Source organism: Patagioenas fasciata, chromosome 16, assembly GCF_037038585.1.
Source record: "Patagioenas fasciata isolate bPatFas1 chromosome 16, bPatFas1.hap1, whole genome shotgun sequence".
NCBI lineage: Eukaryota > Metazoa > Chordata > Aves > Columbiformes > Columbidae > Patagioenas > Patagioenas fasciata.
Window position 1 is genome coordinate 6,460,275 of NC_092535.1, and position 20,087 is coordinate 6,480,361.

General features: G+C 60.1%; 2 protein-coding genes across 2 annotated transcripts; one reads left to right on the forward strand and one right to left on the reverse strand.

Annotated features, from left to right (window-relative positions):
- The first annotated feature begins 243 nt into the window (after positions 1-243).
- Positions 244-11,270, forward strand: LOC136108033 (tyrosine-protein phosphatase non-receptor type substrate 1-like). Its single transcript, XM_065849480.2, has 8 exons — positions 244-600; positions 6,549-6,899; positions 7,131-7,445; positions 7,557-7,901; positions 8,153-8,254; positions 8,678-8,699; positions 9,113-9,152; positions 9,811-11,270. The coding sequence occupies exons 1-8, from the start codon at positions 519-521 to the stop codon at positions 10,069-10,071; spliced, it is 1,518 nt and encodes a 505-aa protein (XP_065705552.1). The 5' UTR covers positions 244-518; the 3' UTR covers positions 10,072-11,270.
- A 1,137-nt stretch (positions 11,271-12,407) lies between these two features.
- PDYN (prodynorphin) lies at positions 12,408-13,938 on the reverse strand. Its single transcript, XM_065850233.2, has 2 exons — positions 13,668-13,938; positions 12,408-13,431 (listed from the first exon to the last, which is right to left on the reverse strand). Exons 1-2 carry the CDS (start codon positions 13,794-13,796, stop codon positions 12,868-12,870), a joined length of 693 nt encoding a protein of 230 aa, XP_065706305.1. The 5' UTR covers positions 13,797-13,938; the 3' UTR covers positions 12,408-12,867.
- Positions 13,939-20,087: the final 6,149 nt, after the last annotated feature.

Consider the following 20,087-nt stretch of genomic DNA (forward strand, 5'->3'; position numbering starts at 1 on the left):
AGCAGTGCCCCGGGCCGACCTTAGAACTTTGCTGGGCTGCCTTCGCCCCCGGCACCGGCCTTGAACCGGAGCCACGGGGCGGGGGGGTCTCGGAGCCGGGCCCGGCCCCATCCCGCCACGGTGCCAAGGCAACGGCGGCGGGAGGCGGCGCGGCGGCGGGGGCGGCTCCGCTCTGCTCCGCTCCGCTCCGCCGCACCGGGGCATGCGCCCGTCCGGGGCCCCGCCGCGGCGGAGCCCGAGCCCGGGGCCCGGCCAGCGCGGTGCCCGCGGGGGGCGGCGGGGCCGCGCGTGGGGCTGTGCTCGCCGCCCGCAGCCGGGGAGGTGGGGGGAGAGGCGGGAGCCCAGCCCTCCTTCCTCATTTTGGGGCTGAGAAGAGCGATTTTCTTCTCCAGCTGCAATTCTGCTTGCCTTTATTTTATTTTTAACACAAAAAAAAATTTAAAAAAACCAACTCAAGCCCGCAGCCGGAGCCGCGCTCTGAGGCCCCTCTAATCTCTGCTCCCCAGAAAGAGCCGACGATGGAGCCGCTTCCCCGCAGCCCCGGCCGTGCCCCCTGGCCGCTGCCCTGCCTGGTGCTGCTCGCCCTGCTCGGCTGCCCAGGTAAGCCATGCCCCACCGCCACTCCGCTGCTGTCTTGCGTTTTGGCCTTTTTTCGTTGTTTTTCTCCTTCCCTTTCCCCTCCATGCCCGTCTCTCCTCTCTGCTGCCCCTCTGCCGCACACCTCCTGAACGCGACATGATGCCGTCTCGCCGCGCGCGGTTGGTTTGACCTTTCCGTGCGATGACCTAGAGCGATGGCAGCGGGGCCCTTGCTCGGCTGCTCCTCTGGAAGCAAAACTTCCAGGCAGACATTCCTCCTTCCAAGGAGACGAGGGATTCAGGCAGGGACGTGAAGAGGCATGTTGTTTCCACCCATTTGCTAGCACTCCCTGCCAGCTATGCGAGAGGCAAATCTCTGCAAGCAGCCAAAATTCCCACTCGGAGGCTGCTCAGAATGGGAACCATGGCAGAGCGGGTCGGGGCGGGGGGGCCGGCAAGGCTGCTGCCTCCTCTGCTGGGAACTTGTTTTTCTTGCTACCCCCTTGCTTTCCCCATGACCGTGTGCAGTTCTTGCTGCTCAACACAACTGTTGAGCACAAAGTGGTGGGATTGCACCATCCTCCCAGGCACCTTGCACCATCCAGCCCTGCTGCTGACACCGGCCCTGGGTCACCCTGGGCTCCTGCTGCCACCCCCCCGCTGTCCCAGCCCTCCCCAGGGCTTGTGGCGCCACCAGTCCCTCTGAAAAGCTGTGGCTACAGCAGGAGAAGGTGATGGGAGCTGCTCCCCGGCTGTTTCCCTTCCCTCGCTGGCTGTGGGAGGCTTCTTGCTCCACCAGGAACAGAGCCCTGTGGTGGCTGCTGCTTTCAAGGATGTTTCCTTTCTAGGATGTTTCATTTTGGTGCTCTTCATCTTGGGTGATATTGCTCAGGAACCGCTCTCCTTCCCGCCGACTCTGTCTGTGCTGCTGGGGAGGGACGGGGCTTTTTGTGCAAACCTCTCGTGGCAATAGCCATGCACCCTCAGGAGCTTCTTGCTGCTGAGCTTTTTGCCTGATCTGCCCAAATTTCACACCTTCCGGCCAGATCCCACTGCAAACAGCCCAGCCCAGGCTCCCATGCGGGTGAAACACCATCCCGCATGGGGGAAAACCATCCTCTTCCAGGCCAAGCAGAAATATTTACCGTCAAAGCTTTACTTGGGCAGAAAGTTGAATGCAAACTTGAGCAGAAAGCAAATGCTTTCGGCACAACACTCCTTGCTGTGAGTTGCTTGATCACAACTGAGAAGTGTTGGCCCCAAGCTGAAAACTCCCAGTTGCTGAAAGCCAACAAGGCTTTGGCAGCAAGTACAGCTCTCAGTGAACCGCTGTGATTTCCTGCCATGAAAGAATGGCTCTGGAGTTTAATCAAACATGGCCTTGGAGTAAGAACTCTGGTTTTCCAAGCCAGCTCTAGGAAAAGAACCAACCTGGGGCAGAAAGCCCTGGGTTGCAAGGTGGTTTTGCATCCCTGATTTCAGGTGCAAGCATGCAGATATTTTGTTTTCCCATATGGTGGAGACCCTGCGCTGAACCCCGCCTGGGCCACGGCTCAGACTAAGCCTGGACTCCAGAAGAGCTGGCTCAGGCGGCTGCTCCAACAGCGCTTCTGCAGAAGCAAAGGGGAAAGGGAAGGTCCGGCTGTAGACCTTCCCGCAGGGTAGAGAGGAGCCAGATGCTGGGAAGCCAAATTGCAAAGCCCAGTTACAAAATCTGCACTGCACACATCCCTTCCATGCAGGCTTTTCTTGACGTAGGGTTTCAGCTGAGCTTACAGGAGCCTCCTCTAAAGAGGAAATCTGTTTTGTTGTGGGGCTCTGGCTTTCAAGCCGAATTTCTGCTAATGCTGTAGGAGGGAAGCTCGCAAATGGTGGCTACATGTGATCCAAGGCCTCCTCTGATGTCACGTATGTAAAATGTGGCCTTTACTGTCACCATCCCCAAGCTGCTCGACAGTTATCCCTGAGTCCCTCGTCTTCCCTCAAACTGCAGATTCCAGGCCCTTTTTATAGGCAGCACCTGTTATTTTCCCCCATGGACAGCCCTACTGCAGGTGAAATTCCAGCAGGATTATTTTGGGGTCTCTCTTGCCTGTTGGCCCATCCCTCCAGTGAGTGACCGCGGGGCTCGGGATGCCGGTGACCAGCTGCTCTGGAGCAGCCAGCCCTCCCCTTGCCGTCCCGGAGCTCCTTACCCGGCTCCTTCAGAAGAATAATCTATTTTTACCAGGAAGCATCCAGGCAGCCTCTCCTGAATTAAACCCCAGCCTCTCGCAATCTGTTCGGTATCAAATACTTCAAAAGGTGGAATACAGAAAAAAAATGTGTCACCGAAATGGAAAACTTGCACCATGGTGGGAGAGCTGGGGATTATTTTGCTCTTAAATTAAACTGGATAACAGGAGGGAGGCTCTGCCAGACCAAGCACAGCACGATGCCTGTGCTGGTGCTTCTGCTCTGGGCTGGAAATGCTCTGGGGCTGCATTCCAAGGGTGTCCCTACCTACGTGGGAACTGTCAGGTGATGATTTTCAGGGCTCTAAAACCCTTTGCTAATTCTGGAATGTAGGATAGAGAAGATTACAGGGTCAGGGCACCTGAACTCCCCTTGATCTCAGTGGTGAAAGGACCGTGCTCTGACTGTACGTGGTTTGAAATCAAAGTCTAAGAAAACAGCGTCATTGGGTGGCACCATGACTGTGCCAGGGCGGGGAAGCAGGTCTGCACAGAACTGGTGCTCGTGGTGAGAAATCGTGGTGTGTCTCGTGTGTTTGCAGCATGAAGGTCTCAGCATCTCACTCCTGGTGCACAAACGCGTGAGTGTGCAGGGCTTGTACACCCTGCTGGAAAACCCGTCTGGGAGGAGGCTGGGCTGGGGGTCCTGGCCCCACTGCTCCTCGGGGTGAGGACCCAAAAAGGGGAAGGAGGAGAAACAGCGTCTGCTGGGTGCAGGGAGAAGCTGCCTTCAGGGGAAGAGACGAAAGGAGCTTCAGTGGAAACTTTGCATTTTCTAACTCGCATATTCTGAGGTTTTCTCTCAACTTCCCCTTTGTGTTTTCCCATCTCAGGGGGGCAGGGACATTGCTCTGCACGCTGCTGCTGGCGTTTGAAGGTGTTTGAGCCTGCGGGGGTCAGGATGGTCCAGCCGGGGGGTTGTTGGGTGCAGGTGGAGCAGTTGGGAGGTCTGAATGGGTGCTAACAGGGCACGTTTTGGTTGAGGCTCAGGTATAACACATCTGCAGACTTGGGATGTGCCATCTGGAGAGCGCTGGCCAAGCAGAGCTGTGTGTGGAAGTCTCTAAAGTAGCATGGCAGCTCACAACAGAACATGGAAAAATACCCAAAAGCCACGTTTTGGTCCTGAGAGGCCACCTAGAGCCACATGGTGTTTTCTGCAATGACCGAGAGCTGCCAGTGAAGCCTCATGGCAAGAGCCACCAGTGGCAGCGTGAAGCCCTTTGCTCCTGGTACTGCTCTGGGAGCAAAATCCATGCAAATCCCTTGGCGTGGGGAGCGGGCACAGTGCTCGGATGCCACTGCCCGGTGAGGAGGTGATGCGGGCTTGGCGGTGCGACATGCACACAGCCCATCTGCAGAGCCAGGCTCTCAGAGGCAGCCCTGCCACCTGCACAGATCAATCCCCGTGACCCCAAGGAAGGCAGGAGCCTTGTGCCGCGGCCGCGGTGAGCTGCAGCCCAGCCGTGCTCGGTTTAACCGCCCAGTGCTTTTGCAGACGCAGCTCTGAGACCCCATCACTGGAACCAAGAAATGTGCTTTGGGGTTGGGCGATGCTTGTTCCGCTCAACCTGACATTGCTCTGGTGTTGGGCTTGACTCCAGGACCCCAAAGCAGGTGCTGCCCTGGCTCTGTCCCCTCTGGCATAGCTCGTGCCTTGCAGGAAGATGGGCAGATGGAGAGAGGGAGGATGAGGAGGAGGCGCTGGGCCCTCCGAGCAGGGCAGCTCTCCCTGGCACAGGGGACCCTCAAGGGGACATGGGGAGCAAGGTGACAGCCCGGCAGAAATTGCTTTTACACAGGATTGCTTCATTTGTCGATCTGGGTAGAGGGAACAATTAGCAACGCGGCTGCTCTGGGCATGTAAAGGGGCTGGGGGTCTGTGCGGTGGGTTCCTGGGGGTGATGGTCCCCATGCCCAGAGCAGCCTGATCCCTGTGTCACGTCCCCAGGTGGGGGCTCAGGGAGAAGCAAACGGTGCTTCTGTGTTTTCAAACTTCCTCTGTATGTTTCTCAACCACTTCTTGCGAAAGCTCTGGGGGCAGAGGGCGATGGAGAAGCTCAGGAGATGCCACAGCAGTGGAGCTGTGGGCGCACCACCCTGTGGCACCGCTGAGTTCTGCACATGGGGGCACCAGCCCCCACTCCGGGCAGGGCCTCTGCTCCCCCCAATTCGGGTGTCACCCCAGAAACACGGGCTCACCTTGCAGGAGCCCAGACTGCTGGGAAATGTCCGAGGCTCAGCCTGAACATCCTGCTTGGATGTGACACAAACCAAGTTCCTGTTCTTCTGTGCGTGTCTTCTGGGACAAACTTTTCTTGGTGTCAAGTGCTGCTGCCACAAAGCCTTGTCGTGGCTTCCAAGGGACATGCCAAGGGCTGAAGGTTTCAGGTGCGAGAAGCAGCCTGTGCTGGGGATGCAGCAGGCAAACAGCCTTTAACTTGAGGAATCTGGAGGAACAGAGCTCCTGGTAACTCTGGCCATTGCGCAAATGGTGAGGACATCTGTGAGTTCATCAAATACTGCTGGAAGTCCAAGGGAATTAACAGCTGCCAAATATCCTCCATGGGAGCCAGATGTGGCTGGGAGGGCTCAGAGCAGCTCGTCCTGCAGCAGGTCCCCCCGGGAGTGTCCAACCAAGGACTTTGTCCCATCCTGGGGACAGCTGTGGCGCGGGGGCCGCAGAGTACCAAGGGCAGCCTTTGCAGGAGCCCGTGCCCTGGGGTTTTCTGCTGTGAGATGTGGGGTGCGGCTACAACCGTCCAGCCATCCGTGCTCTTCCATACGCTTCCTGCGTGGCTGCAGAAGGAGTTACCTGCTGAAACACCATGGTCCCTGTGTGACCATGACACTGTGTGCCACTTGCCAGCTCCAGAATTGTGCCAGGTGACTTAGGTGGTTCTCCCAAAAGTGTTCCTTTAAGCAATGACCTGTATTGAAATCTCATTCAGTTCATTTGCAATAACTGTATTGGTGTGACAAATACTGCCACGATGAACCCCTCGAGGAGCCGTGGAGGCTGCGGGGCGGCTGTCTCTGCTGCTCCGGCGGGTTTTGGGGAGCAGCAGCATCGCTGGTTCCCACGGGGCTCCTGGGTGCACTGGCACCCATGGGTGCGGGAGCGCTGGGGATAGCGATGCTCTGTTCGTGCAGCGAGGTGAAGCACGGCCACTGGATTAGGGAGCCTGGTTATGGAGATGCTGTGAAGGGGACGGCTCTCCTCTGTCGGTGACAAGCAGGAATGGCGTCTGCCCAAGCGGCACCGGCGTCGGCTCGTGCCGGTGCTCTGCTGGCATGAATTGGGGCTGGCATTCAGTGCAGAAACGGGAGAGATTCAATGTAGAAAATGTGGTATCAGTGAGGGGAGCTTGTTTTTTGGAACGCTTTCTATTTTGTGCCCCTGTTTTCTCCTGACTGACAAACTGAGTGGCCGTGGGAGGCAGCACGGCGTGCAGGCAGCACAGCCAGCTGGGCTCTGCTCCGTTTTTCAGCTGTGCAGAGCACGATGTGCTCCACCTAGCAAAGCTCCAGCTGGCTCTCAGGCCAAGAAGTGCAGGCAGAGCTCTGTGCCCACTGCCGGAACCATAGCTGCTCCCCAGCACTGGCACAGCCCTGTCACACATGGTCCCCGCTCCCCATCTGCCCAGAGCCGTGTCCTCAGCCCGTCCCATGGCCAGGAGGGCTGTGGGGAGCTGGGTGTGCGGTGTGGGGTGACACTCAGTCTGTTTTCTCCCAGGTGCGGATGCCCAGGTGGATCCAGGCTTCCAGCTGCGGCAGCCCCAGGACAAGGTGTCAGTGGCAGCCGGGGGGACGCTCACCCTGAACTGCACCATATCTGGAGGCATTCCCGCTGGCCCCGTGAAGTGGCTGAAGGGCTTGGGCAGTGAGGATGTGACTGTTTATGACCAGACGGGCTCCTTCCCCCGTGTGACGAGGGCAGTGAGTGGGTCCGACACAGACTTCACCATCCACATCAGGGATGTTCAGCCCGGGGACTCTGGCACCTATTACTGCGTGAAGTTCATTAAATCGCTGCGCGGTGGTGAGGAGTTTCGGCGTGGAGGTGGCACAGAGGTGTCCGTGCAAGGTGAGTGGGGCTCCCAGAGCTCCCGGGGGATCCAGCCCTGCTGGACATAGCCCCCCAGCCCATCCCAGCTCAGGGGACTCTGCTCGGGGTGAGCGGGGACGGGGCTCTGGGGCCATCACCAGGAGAGGGTTCCCTGGGCACATCTGTGTCCCCATGGGAACCCCTCTCCCTGCAGCCTTGGGGCCGGGGGGTGGCAGATCCCGCTCTACAGCCCCACTCTTCTCCCTGCAGCCAAACCCAGCGCCCCAGTTGTGTCCGGGCCCGACCGCAGAGCAGAGCCAGGGCAGTCGCTGCCTTTCACCTGCACATCCGGAGGGTTCTTCCCCAAAGACATCAGCGTGAAATGGCTCAAGAACAAGGCCCTGATCACATCTCAGCCTCCCCAGATCGTCCCCGGGCAGATGAAATCCTCCTTCGACATGTCCAGCACCGTGACAGTGACGCTGCAGGAGGGCGATGTCCGCTCGCAGCTCATCTGCAAGGTGCAGCACCCCACACTGGAGGACCCATTGGACGGGACCTACCCGCTCAGCAGAGCCCTGCGAGGTGAGGGCTGGGGGCACCGGCGCTCGGGGTGTCCAGTCCCTGGGGGTGTGGGGCACCCCGGGGGCAGCAGAGTCAGGGGACCCTGTTAGCTGGTGCTGCTTCTCTTCCCAGTGTCCCCCAGAGTCCAGGTGGTCATGGACCCATCAAGCCCTGTTAAGATGAACCAGACCGTGAACTTCACCTGCCACGTGAAGAGGTTTTACCCAGGATACGTGACCGTCACCTGGCTGGAGAACGGGACGGAGCTGAAGATGCAGAACGTCTCCCGGGCGGCGGAGACCCCCCAGGGCTTGTTCGAGCTGAGGAGCCTGGTGGAGGTCCAGGCGACGGAGGAGAAGAACGGGTCCGTGTTCACCTGCCGTGTGGTGCACGATGCCCAGGACCCCATCACCAGTACGGCCACCCTGTGGATTGTCCCCCTGGCCAAGGAGGAACCAGAGGACTTACCCCAGCAAGGTAACGCTGTGTGACAGCTGCTGGGGTGAGGCTTTAGGATGTCACCCCCTCAGAAAGCTCAAAGTCCCACCAGAATCTGGTTCAAGGACAAAAAATCTCCATATTGGGGAGCTCAGGGTTTGATGCTGGTGTGTACCAAGCTCTTGTCCTCAGTACTTCAGGTGTCACCAAGCCAACCCCAGCTGTCAGGATTCAGGGTCTCAGTACCAGAGTTTTCAGGCCTTTGGTGACCTTTTCTATTCATGTTTCAGGCTATTTGCCCCTCGTCTATAGCGTGGTGGGGGTGGTCTGCACCATGCTGGCACTGCTGGTGGCTGCAATTCTGTACCTCATCCGGGCAAAGCAGAGCAACGGTAAGGAAACCAAGAGCTCCCAACCCCCTTCTCCAGCTCTCTCGGGCGTCTGTGCTTGGACACGATTCACAGTTATGCTGCTGCAGCTCCTGCCGAAAGGGGAGGACAGAGCAGAACTGACCGTGTTGTTTGCAGGCTGCAGAGAAACCTCTGCCTGCTGCCACCACATGCCAATGCCTGGCAGGAGCAGAGTTGAATGTGCTCTTTATTCCTCATACCTAAAACACCTGACACCCCCCTGCAGCTCCTGCCCTCTGCCAGGAATAGATGTGCAGTAAATTGAGTGAAACTCCAGCAAACTGCAGCCACTTGCCTCTGGGAAAAGATGTGTATCTGCCCTCTGCAGACTCTGCGTGTGGGCTCGCGTGCCTGCTGAAACGGTTCCTCAAATATTTATTTGCTAAACTCTTTCTCTCCCGGCAGGTAAAAGCTCGCCGTCTGCCAGGTAAGTGTTGACCTCCTCTCGTCACTGTGTGACCTGTGGTGACTCTGCGCTGGGCACCTCCAGCCTGCAAATGGGGTCCCTTGGGGTGGGGATGGAGCTGGATCCCCAAAAGCTTATGAAGGGGAAGGCAGGAGCATGGCCTCTTCGCATCTCAGTTGTGGTTCTGCCCCCATGTTGATATTGCACCCAAACGTTTGGCTTTTGGTGAGGCTGCAGCTGTGGGTGGGAGCCGGGTCTACAGCCTGCAGGGATGTGGCTGGAGCAGCATGTGAGCAGAGGCTCCTTTGCTGAGGACTCATCCAGCTCGGGGCTCCTGCAAGGACCTTGTTTTGCTTCTGAAGCCCCTAGCTCCTCCATCACTAGGGAAGAGGCAACAAAGTGCTTGATCTGACTCAGTTTGTTCCACATTGCAGGTTGCATGAGCCAGAGAAGAGCAGCGAGGCCACTACCCAGGTGTGTTGCTCAGCCGCAGGCACCAGGGCGGGAGAGGAGGAGGGTGATTCCTGCAGGAAACATCTCCATGTCTCCTGTGGAGGGTGGTGGTTCCCCTGTGAAACATTTTGGCGCCTCCAGTGGAGGGTGGTGGTTCCCCTGTGAAACATCTCAGTGTCTCCCCACTGTGGCTGGAGAGGGAGAAGCCACCCCAGGGATGAGGTGTAACCACTTCCCACCATCTTTTCTGCCTTCTCCCTCTCTCCTCCTCCTCCTCCACCTCCCGGGAGCGCTGGGCTGGTGCTGCCTGCAGACTCAGCTGTGCCATAGCCAGCCAGGCTCTTTGCGGAGTTATTTTTGCATTTGGTGATGCGGTTAGGAGTCAAGTCGTGATCAGCAGCAATCTGTCTGTCCCACCCAGCCTCTGCTGCCTCCCACGTGGGCAGCGCTGGGCAGGCTGGTCCCCTCCGGTCCCTCCCAGGATGGGGTGACAGGGTGGCTGCAGCGATGGCTCTTGCATAGTGATGGTGGCTCTGAAGCCAGTGACAGCGGTGGACTAGATGATCTCCAGAGGTCACTTCAACCCCAGCCATCCTGTGATTCAGTGGCTTTGGGTTGATGGACATGGTGGGGAGCTCCTTGCTTATCCTGGAGGACAAACTTTTGGTGTCTTGCACAGGAATCCGACCCCAACAACCTGACGTACGCGGACCTGAACTTCGAGAGGGAGAGGGAGAGGAAGACCATCCGGCGGATGGTGGAACTGAGCCAGCAGTCAGAATACGCCAGCATCCAGACCAGCCCGGCGCCCGCCAACGATGACAACCTCACCTACGCCGACCTGGACATGGTGCACCTCAGCAAGGCGCCCAGGCGGCCAGCCCCGCGCCCCGAGGAGCCCAGTTCCGAATACGCCAGTGTCCAGATCCCCAGGAAATGAACAGAGGCTGCCGGGACCCCCGTCCGCCTGTGGCGAGCTGTCCCACTCCTCCCTGGGAGGATTTCCTTGGAAGCGCTGAGGGTGATGTGAAGATGCGCTCCGGTACCCACAGTTTGGGGTGGAAATGCAGCCCGTGGGGGTCAGCTCCCATCCAGAGACCCGACTTTTGGAGGCAGTTTGCTCCCAAGGGTGATGGCTCCATCCCTTCGGGATCCCCCACGGCCACAGGGGTTAAACCAGCGGCTCCTCGGGAAGCTCCAGCTGGGTGAGGAGATAGGGACAGTGTCTCCACGCCGGCTCCCATGGGGATGGTGCTGCCTGGCCAGGCTCCCAGAGCCACCCCAACCCCGCAGGGACCCACAGGGGTCCCCACACTGCCTTCCGGGGCTCTGTGCCACCGGCGCCTGGAAAACAAACTCGCTTTAAAGCAAGGACGCGAGTGTCCGCCTCTCTCTTCCCAAGTGTCCCTTCTGCGGGACCTCGGTCTCGCTCCAAGGCCAACGAGGCTGGGCAGCCGGTGAGCCAAGCCCCCCACTGCGGACTGACCCCCTTCCTGCCACCCAGGGAAGGCTCCGTGTCCCCAGCACCGAGCATCCTCCTCCTCATCTTCCTCTGCACAGCCTTGCCCCACACCGGGACCCACCAGCGCTGCCCCAGGCTTGTACAACGCGTGGGGGTGCCCCTGCCAGCCCAGCCCCCCTGGGAGCTCCCCGCAGGTACCGTGTAACATGTTTTGACTGTTTGACATGTAACTGTTAATTTTTAGAGCTCAAACCCGATGTTTTGTGTTGTGCGTGGGTGTGCTGCTGTGTACTTAACACTAGAATAAGATGTGCAAAATTAAGACCGAAGCCTCAGTAAAGATCCCTAAACCCTGCAGAGTTTAAGAGACTTTCACCCCCCCCAGCTCTGCCGTGGGGGCCAGGCAGGCTCCCGCCAGCCCACCCATGGGGACAAGTGTCTTCCATGTGTCCCCTCTCTGGGCCACCACATGGGGCCACCACCCTATGCTGGCTCCTGCAGCACCGGGTGGCCTTGCAGCAGGGGGCATGTGTGGGGCTGCCCCCCTGGCTGCTGGTGGGGAGCTGAGGGGGCTGGTGATGCTTTGAGAATGATGTGGCTGCTTGTACAGGCTTTTTTTCTTTTTGCTTGCAAGATATTTTTATAATAAAAGTGAAAAGTCCTGTGCTGCTCCCGCACGTCGGAGTGTCCCTGTGCTCAGGATGGTCACTTCATCCCCTGTGCTGAGGGGTGTATGTGGGGTGTGGGGTCAATGTGTTGGGAGGGGGGGCTCATCTGCACAGCCCTGCAGGGCGCTGCACGGGGAGTGAGGAAGAGGAGGATGATGGCAGCAGGTTGAGGCTGGGATGGGGACGATGGCGATGGTCCCCTGGGGCTGAGGACAGACCTGCTGCATCTTTGGGTGCCCCTTCCATAGGAGATGAGCTGGAATTGGGGTGCCTAGGCAGGGGTGCTGGCAGCAGCCTCTGCCAGGGGTGAGCTGAGTGTGCCAGCGCTCTGCAGTGACCTTCCACCTGTCCCCTGGAGCTGGTGGCTCGGCTGTTTCTGTCACCTGGGCTGTGTCTGTCACACAGTGTCCCGCCGGGGCCGGGAGCTGTGACATAAGGCTTCCCACGATGACAAACCACATGGAGGCTACGAAGAACAAGTTCAAAAGGGAATTTGCTGCCCGGGCTGGGCTTTCTCAGCACCGAGCTGCTGCTTGCGGGGATGTGGTGTCCTCAAAGTGCCCTGAGCACGGCTGTCCCTTCCTGGCCAGGGGAGCTGCTGTGGTTCCCAGGGGAGCATCCCCTGTGTGCTGCAGGGAGAGCAGGTCCCCAGCCAGCATCCCGCTTGCACCCCATCTGCACTGAGCATCCTTGCTGGGCTGTGGGGGCCCTTTCACCCCCAGGACGTGGCTCCAGGGGGAGCAGCAATGGGGTGTGGGAGCTCCCACACCCCCGTGGTACCTAGGGCAGGTACCACCACGTGCTCTGAGTGGGTTTCACAGCTGGCACCCCAACCTTGGGCACCCAAAGCACCCCCCATGCCCCAGTTGGGGTGCATGGACTCTCATGCTGAGAGCTGGATCCACCCCAGAGCATGGACAAAGCCGACACCCAGCACCCGGCACGGCTTCGGCTTCATTGGCATCTGCCTTTTATTGACGGCGGGGGGGGAGAGGGGGCTGGGTGCGGGTCCAGTCCTGCCTCGGGGGTTGTTCTCGGGAGGGGGAGCCCGGGGGGGACCAGTGGTTGCAGAGACAGGGGGACACAGTGAGCGGGAGGGGAGTCGGGGGGTGCTCAGCCGGTTGCTGGTGACGGTGTCCCGGTGACGGTGTCCCGGTGACGGTGTCCCAGTGACAGCGCTGCGGTGCCGCGGTGCCAGCTCTGTCCCGCCGCCTCTCCTGCGGCCATGCCGGCTGTTGAGCTGTCACCCAGCCTGGGGGGCCTCATCCTGCCCCAGCTCGTCCCTCCTGGTGCTCAGCGGATGTGGCCCGTAGCTCAGCTGCGATGGTTTCCAGTCCCGGCTGCGCTTCTGTGGCCGCAGGAGGGTGGAAGATGTGCAACCCCTCCACAATTTGCCCTGGGGACCCCGGGGGCTGGACCCGCAGCCAGAGGGGTGGCACTGTCCCCTTGATGCACAGGGTCCCTAGGGGATGGGCAGGTGAACCAGAGAGGGACAGCTGGGGACAGGGACCTGTGGTCTGCTGGGGGGACGAGCCAAGGGTGATACCGGGCTGGGCAGGGGATGGGGCTGGGGGTGACAGAGGTGACACCTGTCCCACACCCGGCTCTATAGGTCCGAGACCTCCCCTGAGTAGGCGCTGGGCTCCTCGTCTGAGCGCGTGGTCACCTTGAACTGCCGCCGCAGGAAACCCCCGTAGCGCTTCTGATTGTCCCACTTGAGCTTGGGCCGGATCCGGCGCATGAAGCCGCCGTAACGCTTGTGCAGCTCCGCCAGCTCCTGCCCCGCGGCCCCGGCACCCGTGGGTTCCTCGTCCCCATCGCCCACTGGCCCCAGCCCTGGGTAGTCTTGGGGAGCCGCCCGCTCCCCCAGTTTGCGGCCAAAACCCCCAAATTTCTTGCTGAGGCCGCCTTTGCTGTGGGCGTTCTCGCGCAGGAGGGCAAGCAGCTTCCCCTTGGACAGTTTCTTCATGAAGCCCCCGTAGCGCTTGGCCAGCGGCTCCCCAGGACCCTGCTCCGCCTCCAGCTCTGCCTCGTCCTCCTCCGCCTCCCCAGGGGATGTGTCTGTCCCTTCGGCCAGGGCCACCAGCCGGGCCAGGAGCGCCAGTGCCTTCCTGCACGTCTCCCACTCGGGGCCGGGTGGCGAGGAGCCCTGGCATTCCCGCAGGCACATCTGCAAGACAGCAGCCATGGGGCACCCACTGGTATCACCCTCTGCCTTCCCCACTGCCTGCCCGGGGGGGCGCCCCCTCCCAAACCCGGGGGTCTGCACCCGCCATGCTGCCAAGCTCAGCAAGGAGCCAAATCTTGGACATTCCCAGCCCCCTGGGGTGCCCACAACCACCACTCGTGCACCGTCACCCCCGCTGTCCCCCCGCTGTGACTCCCTGGCATGGGGCTGGCACTCACCAGGGGCTGGACGCTGCTCTCAGTGCTGTAGGTCCGAGCAGCACAGAGGGAGCACTGGGTGACGCAGTCAGCAGATGCCACTGAGGCCAGGCAGAGACACAGCAGCAGCTCCAGTGCCCGCCGCGCCATGTCACCCGCAGCCACTGCCTGGGGAGGGGGAGATAGCACAGAGCCTGTCACCTTCCCTGTGCCAGCCCCAGGGACCCTGTCACTGCCCTGCTGGCACCTTTGACACAGGGCACCTACCAATGCTCCTGAGGACGTGCATCGTGACCTGTGACCACAACTCACCTCCGGGAGCTGCTCCCAGGTCCCAGGATGAGAAGGGGACAGGAGTGGCCATGGGATGCGATCTCTTACCCCAGCTGCAGCTGGGTCCTTGGCACAAGCCCTGAGATGCAGACAGACTGCCAGAGCCACCCAGGTCCCCCGGGCTGGGACCACCATTCTGTCATCCTCATCCCCATCCCCATCCATCTCATCCTCATCCATATCCTCCATCGTTCCTTCTGTACCTATGGGAAGAAAAGCCCCTTTTGTTTCCTTTAGCGTTGGGTTTCTGTGCATTATTGTGATGGCTGCGTTTGCCTGGTGCAGAGGGGATGATTCACCAGCTCTTTCCCTTGGCCTTGGGGAAGAGAAGCAGTGCGACTGGAGCCACCAGCAGAAAGGGGACAGGGAGACGCTGTCACCTAGCACAGACTAACCCCGGGCTCTGCACCCCACACGTTTCCTTCCCTCCCACCTGCCACTTCTGCTGGGCTGCTGCAGCAGGAGGGAGGGGGAAAAAACTGGATTTGGGCTACAAGCCCACCTGCACATCATGGTCGCCATCCTGCAGCCGGCCAGGAGCCGTGCCGGAGCCTCCCGAGGGCTGAACACACCGTGCAAGGGCCAGCAGGGTAGCTGTGCTGGCGGCAGCGCCCACAGCTGCTCTGGAACCCCTGGACCAGGCTGCAGGGGCCAGTAGTGGTCCCAGCTACTGTGCCACAGGACTGCGGTGCCACCAGGACCATGGCGGCCCTGGGAGCAGAGCCGAGCCCAAAGGGGAGCAAGCACCTGCCTGCCTCCTTGGTTGTTTTTATCTGGGGTGGAAAGGCATGACCCAGAGGGATCTGTTACACATTAATGACGCATGTCAGAGACTATTGTATTCTCCAGCAGTATCTGCTAATGTACCGTAATTGGTACTGATGAAGAAATGTTAATGCCATGGTATTAATTCATGCCAGATTAAAATTTAATTTGAATTATCTGCACCGTTGTGTGTCAAGCTGTCTGCATTCCTGGGCTGCGCTGCACACGGGCTCTGTGCAGCCCCGAGTGCATCGCCCCGGCTCGCCCCGGCAGGGTGAGCACGGGGGGACCTCAGCCAGCCCTCCCTGCTGTGACAGGTGACGGTCCCTTATCACCTCACTGCCACCGAGACCGCATCGATGAGCCAGGACTCGCCAGCCACACAGGTAGGTGCCAGCTGCAGCACCGAGGGGAACGAAGCTCCCAAGAACAACCTTTTTCCTTTTTCCACCCTCCCTTTTCCCACCCATTTCTCTTGCCGGCAGCACTGTGTGCTGCTGCAGCCAAAGAATTGGGGGCTTGGTAGCACCCAGGGGAGCCGCAGCTCTCTGGAGCACAGTGCAGACATGGACACCCCAGGACACCCCACTGCAAATGTACCTTGTCCAGGCGGTGTCACTGCTGTCCCCCAGCGCTCTGCCTGCTCCTGCTGCAGGACTGGCAAGCCTGGGGCAGGAAAAGGGGAAAACACCAAAAGGCTTTGGATAAAAGCAAGAAGCAGCAGCACACAAAGGGAGGAGGAAGAAAAGCAGAGTGAGAGCCCAGTGCCGTGTTACCTGAGGAGCTTGTGGCTCCGGTGTCGTCACTCCTGCAGAATCACCTCGATGGGACCCTGGCAGTGTGTGACAATGCCAGCACCTGCTGCCACAGCCACCAGCAGCGTGTCCTACCTGTGCCGAGGTCCCGTTGTCCCCTGCCCTGTTTCCACTCGAGTTTTTGGTGCCCAGGCTTTGCTCGTGCATGGCAAAGCCCCAAGCCGTTTACAGAGGGGGAAACAGGGATGGTGCGTGCCAGGCGGCACAGAGACTGAGCCCTTATTACAATTAACCTGTGATTATTTCTCATGAGGGAGGTGAGCAGATGTGAGCACATCTCTCCTCCCACCCAGGGCTAACCCAGGCGGGTAAGGACCCTGCAGAGATTTCTGGTGGAGAAGAATCACCTTCTGTCCGTTCCTTTCCTTGCCTTTAAAAATCACGTGGAAATATGTTGAGGACAAGGCTTCTCAAAAACCCCAGTGACTTTTGGAACCAAACTGTAGCAAAACCCAGTACTGTGGCCACTGCCACTGCTCGAGCCAAGTGCAGGGAGACAGGAAACTCCCCCCATCCTTTCCTCCGCTCCCTTTCCCCTCCAAGCCCCAGGTGTCTCCACCACAAGGGTGACAGACATGCCATCAGTGTCAAAATGAACCCCAGCAAAGCTCTGGGTGGCGGCTCACTGGCTATGAAACCGCTCGAGGGACAAGAGGAGCCCCTCAAAATAACACAACAAGCCCAACCGTGAGCCGCTCTCGGGATGTTTTTAACCAGAGTCACTCTTTGGTGAGCAGGAGCGATGCCCCGGCTGTGCCCGCACAATGGCAGCGGGATGGTGACCCTGGCAGCCCTACCTGCTGCTGCTTCCCGTCCCACTGAGCACCCGCGTCGCCAAGTCAGGACGGGTCTTGGGTGCTGGGTGTCCCTCCACGAGTGTCACGCTGAGCTGGTCATCGGTGGCAGGGGCAAGGCCACGCTGGCTGGTGGCCCTGCAGCGGTGCCCGGGGTGCCCGCCGGACTCGGCACCCCCCGGCTCCGACCCCGCTTTTATGGCCATGGAGCCTCCTCCTGCAGCGGTGGAGCCAATCGGGGTGAGGGAGGCTGCGAATGATCAGCCCCGCAGCATCCTCGCCGCATCCTCGCAGCATCCTCGCCGCGTCCTCAGCCGTCTCTCCCACCGTGCTGGAGCCCCCGCAATCCCCGGTCAGGCCTGGGGACCGGATGCATGTCCCACCACTGCACCACCACCAGCTGTGCCCCTCAGGGACCCTGTTGGGCCAGCCTAGGTCCTCGACCTCGAAATGTGCATCCCAAATACAGGGAGGGGAAGGGGTCTGTCTCCCCACAGCTGCATGCTGCAGGAGTTTGGCTGGTGGATGTGTGAATCCCTCCTGGGCATCAAATTCAAATCCTGGCCAAGAAGGAGGGGGGAGTGAAGCCCCGACCCCCCCAGCCTGGGAAGCAGGCTGGGGAGATACATGGACCTTATGGTGATGCTGGGGGAGTGAGCCCGTCCGAAATCTCTGGGAAGAGCGAGAGGGTCTTCACACCCTAGGAAAGGATCATGTCCCCCCAGCCCACCCAGCCCAGCTGCAGTTGGGCAGCAAAGTGTCCCCAGGGAAACTCTGCACCGACAGGGCTCAGACCTGCTTTGCTTCCCCCTGCCCTGTCCCCCCTCCTTCTGGGGACAAACGTGAAGAGATGAGCCAAAGGGGCAGAGGCAGCAGGGTGGGGGGACACAGACACCCTCCATCCCTTCCCCACTCAGCTCTGACTCCTTTTTGTACATTTCTAAGCCAAGTTTGGGGGTGAGATAGGCAATACCAGGGCACTCCCCAAGCCCATCCACCACCATCCGCCTGCACCATGACCTGCCATGGGGCAGAGGGGCCAAGACACAGACCTGGGGGCCAGACCAGCCCATCCCGTCCCCCACATCCCCCCCAGCAGCGCAGCCCGTTCTCTCACCTTGAAGCCGGAGCTATTTTTATCGGAGCTCAAGAGGGATGTTTCCCAGCAACCTGCCTTTGTCCCCGCTCCAACACCAGCTGCCGGACCCGCTGCCCCCCCTCTGCCCTCCCGGTGCTGGTGAGAGACACAGGGGCCACCGGCACAGCCGGGACCTTCCACCGAGCACCAGCAGCCTGCACCAGCTGCCCCTGCTCCCCTGTCCCCAAGGTGGCCACCTCCACTAGCACCCAGGTTTGGGGTGCCACCAGGCTCTGCTCCCCAGGAAGCACATGAGACCCCCCAGTTTTTGCTTGAAGGTGGGTTTTAGCTCATCTGGGCTGAGGCTGAGCCAGCACGGAGGGACACGAGGTGAGGACAAGGCAAGGGCAGAGTATCCTGCATTTCCCCAGGGCTGACAGAGGGGACATCCAATGTGGGACGCATCCCAGGAGGTGGCAGTGCTGTAGCGAGGGGGGACAGAGCTCGGGTCCCCATGGGGTCACAGGCAGAGGGCAGCCAGGGCAGCCCCATGCTGGGCTGTGCAGGCGCAGAACAAAGCTGAGAAGAACGAAAAGCAGCTGCAAAGCACCACAGGCACCCTCGGCCAGGGCTGCAGGCATCCCTCGGCAGGTTTAGCCCTCGCTGCTGGGACTCATAATCTTGTGGGCACCACAGACACAGCAGGGAGGAGCATTTCTCACACCAAACCCTTTATTTCTATCAAATAGCCCTCCCAGACCCCTGAAGTCCATCCCTGAAGCCCGGCCTCCTCAGTTCAACCTGCCGTTGACACAAATGGCTCCGTTGGGGAGTCACATCTCCAGGTAGGAGCAACAGCACCACCCCAAAGCCCAGTGTGACTGTGGAGGGGACCAGCACGGCCCCGGTTGCCCCCAGCTCCCCCCTGAAAGCAGAGCTGCCTGCAGAGCCCCCCAGCCCAGGGCGCAGCCACCTTCCCATGCAGGGTAATTGCGCCAGGGGGAGATGAGCTGCTGGAGATGGAGCAAACCCCATGAGTGAAAAAAAAAAAAAACATTTGTAATCAGGTTCCTTCCTCAGGGCTGATTCCCTTTGTTCCGAGGGGGAGGTCGAGTTACTCCCATACCTGCAGCAAAGTCACTGTATAATTTTCTACGTGTGCCACTGATGCACTGAATCAGAACAGAGGGAGAGGGTCCTCTCCGGGGCTGGCTGTGGGCCAGGCAGGCGCGAGGGGTTACAGGGTCCCCCTGGGAAAGGAGCTGGGAGTGAGCCCACCCACCAGCAAGTTTAATTAATACTCATCTGTCGCTTCCTAATGGGAAACTGTCTGTGAGTCACACTGACATTTCCCTGGGACAATGGTAATTAAGCACCTGGGTAAGAGAAATGTGCAGTAATAGAAAAGTTAAGTTTTCCTAAGTACATGAGTGAAAAGCAGGTTTGGTGAGGAGGGGGATGAGCTCCCGCGAAAGCAAGTGGGAGTTGATGGCACTTAACGTCACCCGCGGCAGCAGCAGCCGCGCGGCTCTGCCCCAACACCCCCTGACCAGACCTGGTACCTCGAGAGCACCCAGCTCTGCATCCCTGCGCGGGGTAAATCATCCTTAGGTGGGGGGATGAGCTCTGCCCCTCGCCTGGGCTGTCCCCAGGCAGCAGGACTGTGACCCAGCACTGCCAGTGGGAGCGTCGCATGGGACAGCAGCGGTTCCTCCAGCACCGTCAGCTTCATCCTATTCAGTGCCAGGGCTTTTCCAGAACCTCCTAAAACATTCCCTCTCCTCCCCCGGCCCTAAAGCGATGCCACAGGTGGAGGGTAAGTGGTCTTTTTGCAGGCACAGGGCAGCCTGTGGCTGGGGCCATGGGGCAAGGGATGTGCCAGACACATTCTGGGGGTCACAAGAGGCCCCAACAGCTTCGTGGGGAGAACTGCGGGGGGCTAAGCCCGGGGGTCTGCTCCCAGGGGAGCCATGCAGCCCCTGATTGACCGCAACAGTACTGGAGCCAACCTCCAGTGGCTGCACTGCTGCGATGTGGGGCAGGTACCAGGCAGGCAGCGTGAGGCAGGGACAGGTCGTGGGAACGGGGGATGTGGCAGCCAGCAGAACGGCGATGTGGGACCAGGAGCCGATACGGGCCCTGTGTGCGTCACACCGCGGCAGCTCGAGGTCACTGTGAGCACATGGTGACCCCCTGTGTGGGCAGGCGGCACAAGTGGCCACTCGATGCCGGTACAAGAAGCAGAGCCCACACAAACACAGCGAGTCACGCCGCTGCCATCGTCCCTGTCACCGGCACACGCCGCACCAGGCTGCCGAGCAGCATCGGGAGCGTGAGGCTGTGGCACAGCCCCCGCAGACAGGAGGTGAAGTGGCTCCATTTAAGAGCAAGTTGAGTTTAAAGCACTGGCAGGAGCTGCGGCCTTGGCCATGCCACCACAAGAGCATCACCTGCCCCGCACAACAAGTCCTGGGTGCCGGTGGCTTCGGGGGTCTCCGTCCCCCTGGGGGGAGCAGGCGTGATGCAGCCTGGAGCTGCTGTGAGCTGTGTGATGGTGACGGCACATGTCTCAGAACTGAGTCAAGAAAGCAGTAATTTCTTGAGCTCCTCCATAAACCGGCTCTGTAGATGCTCTCCTTGGCCCTTGGCAGACGTC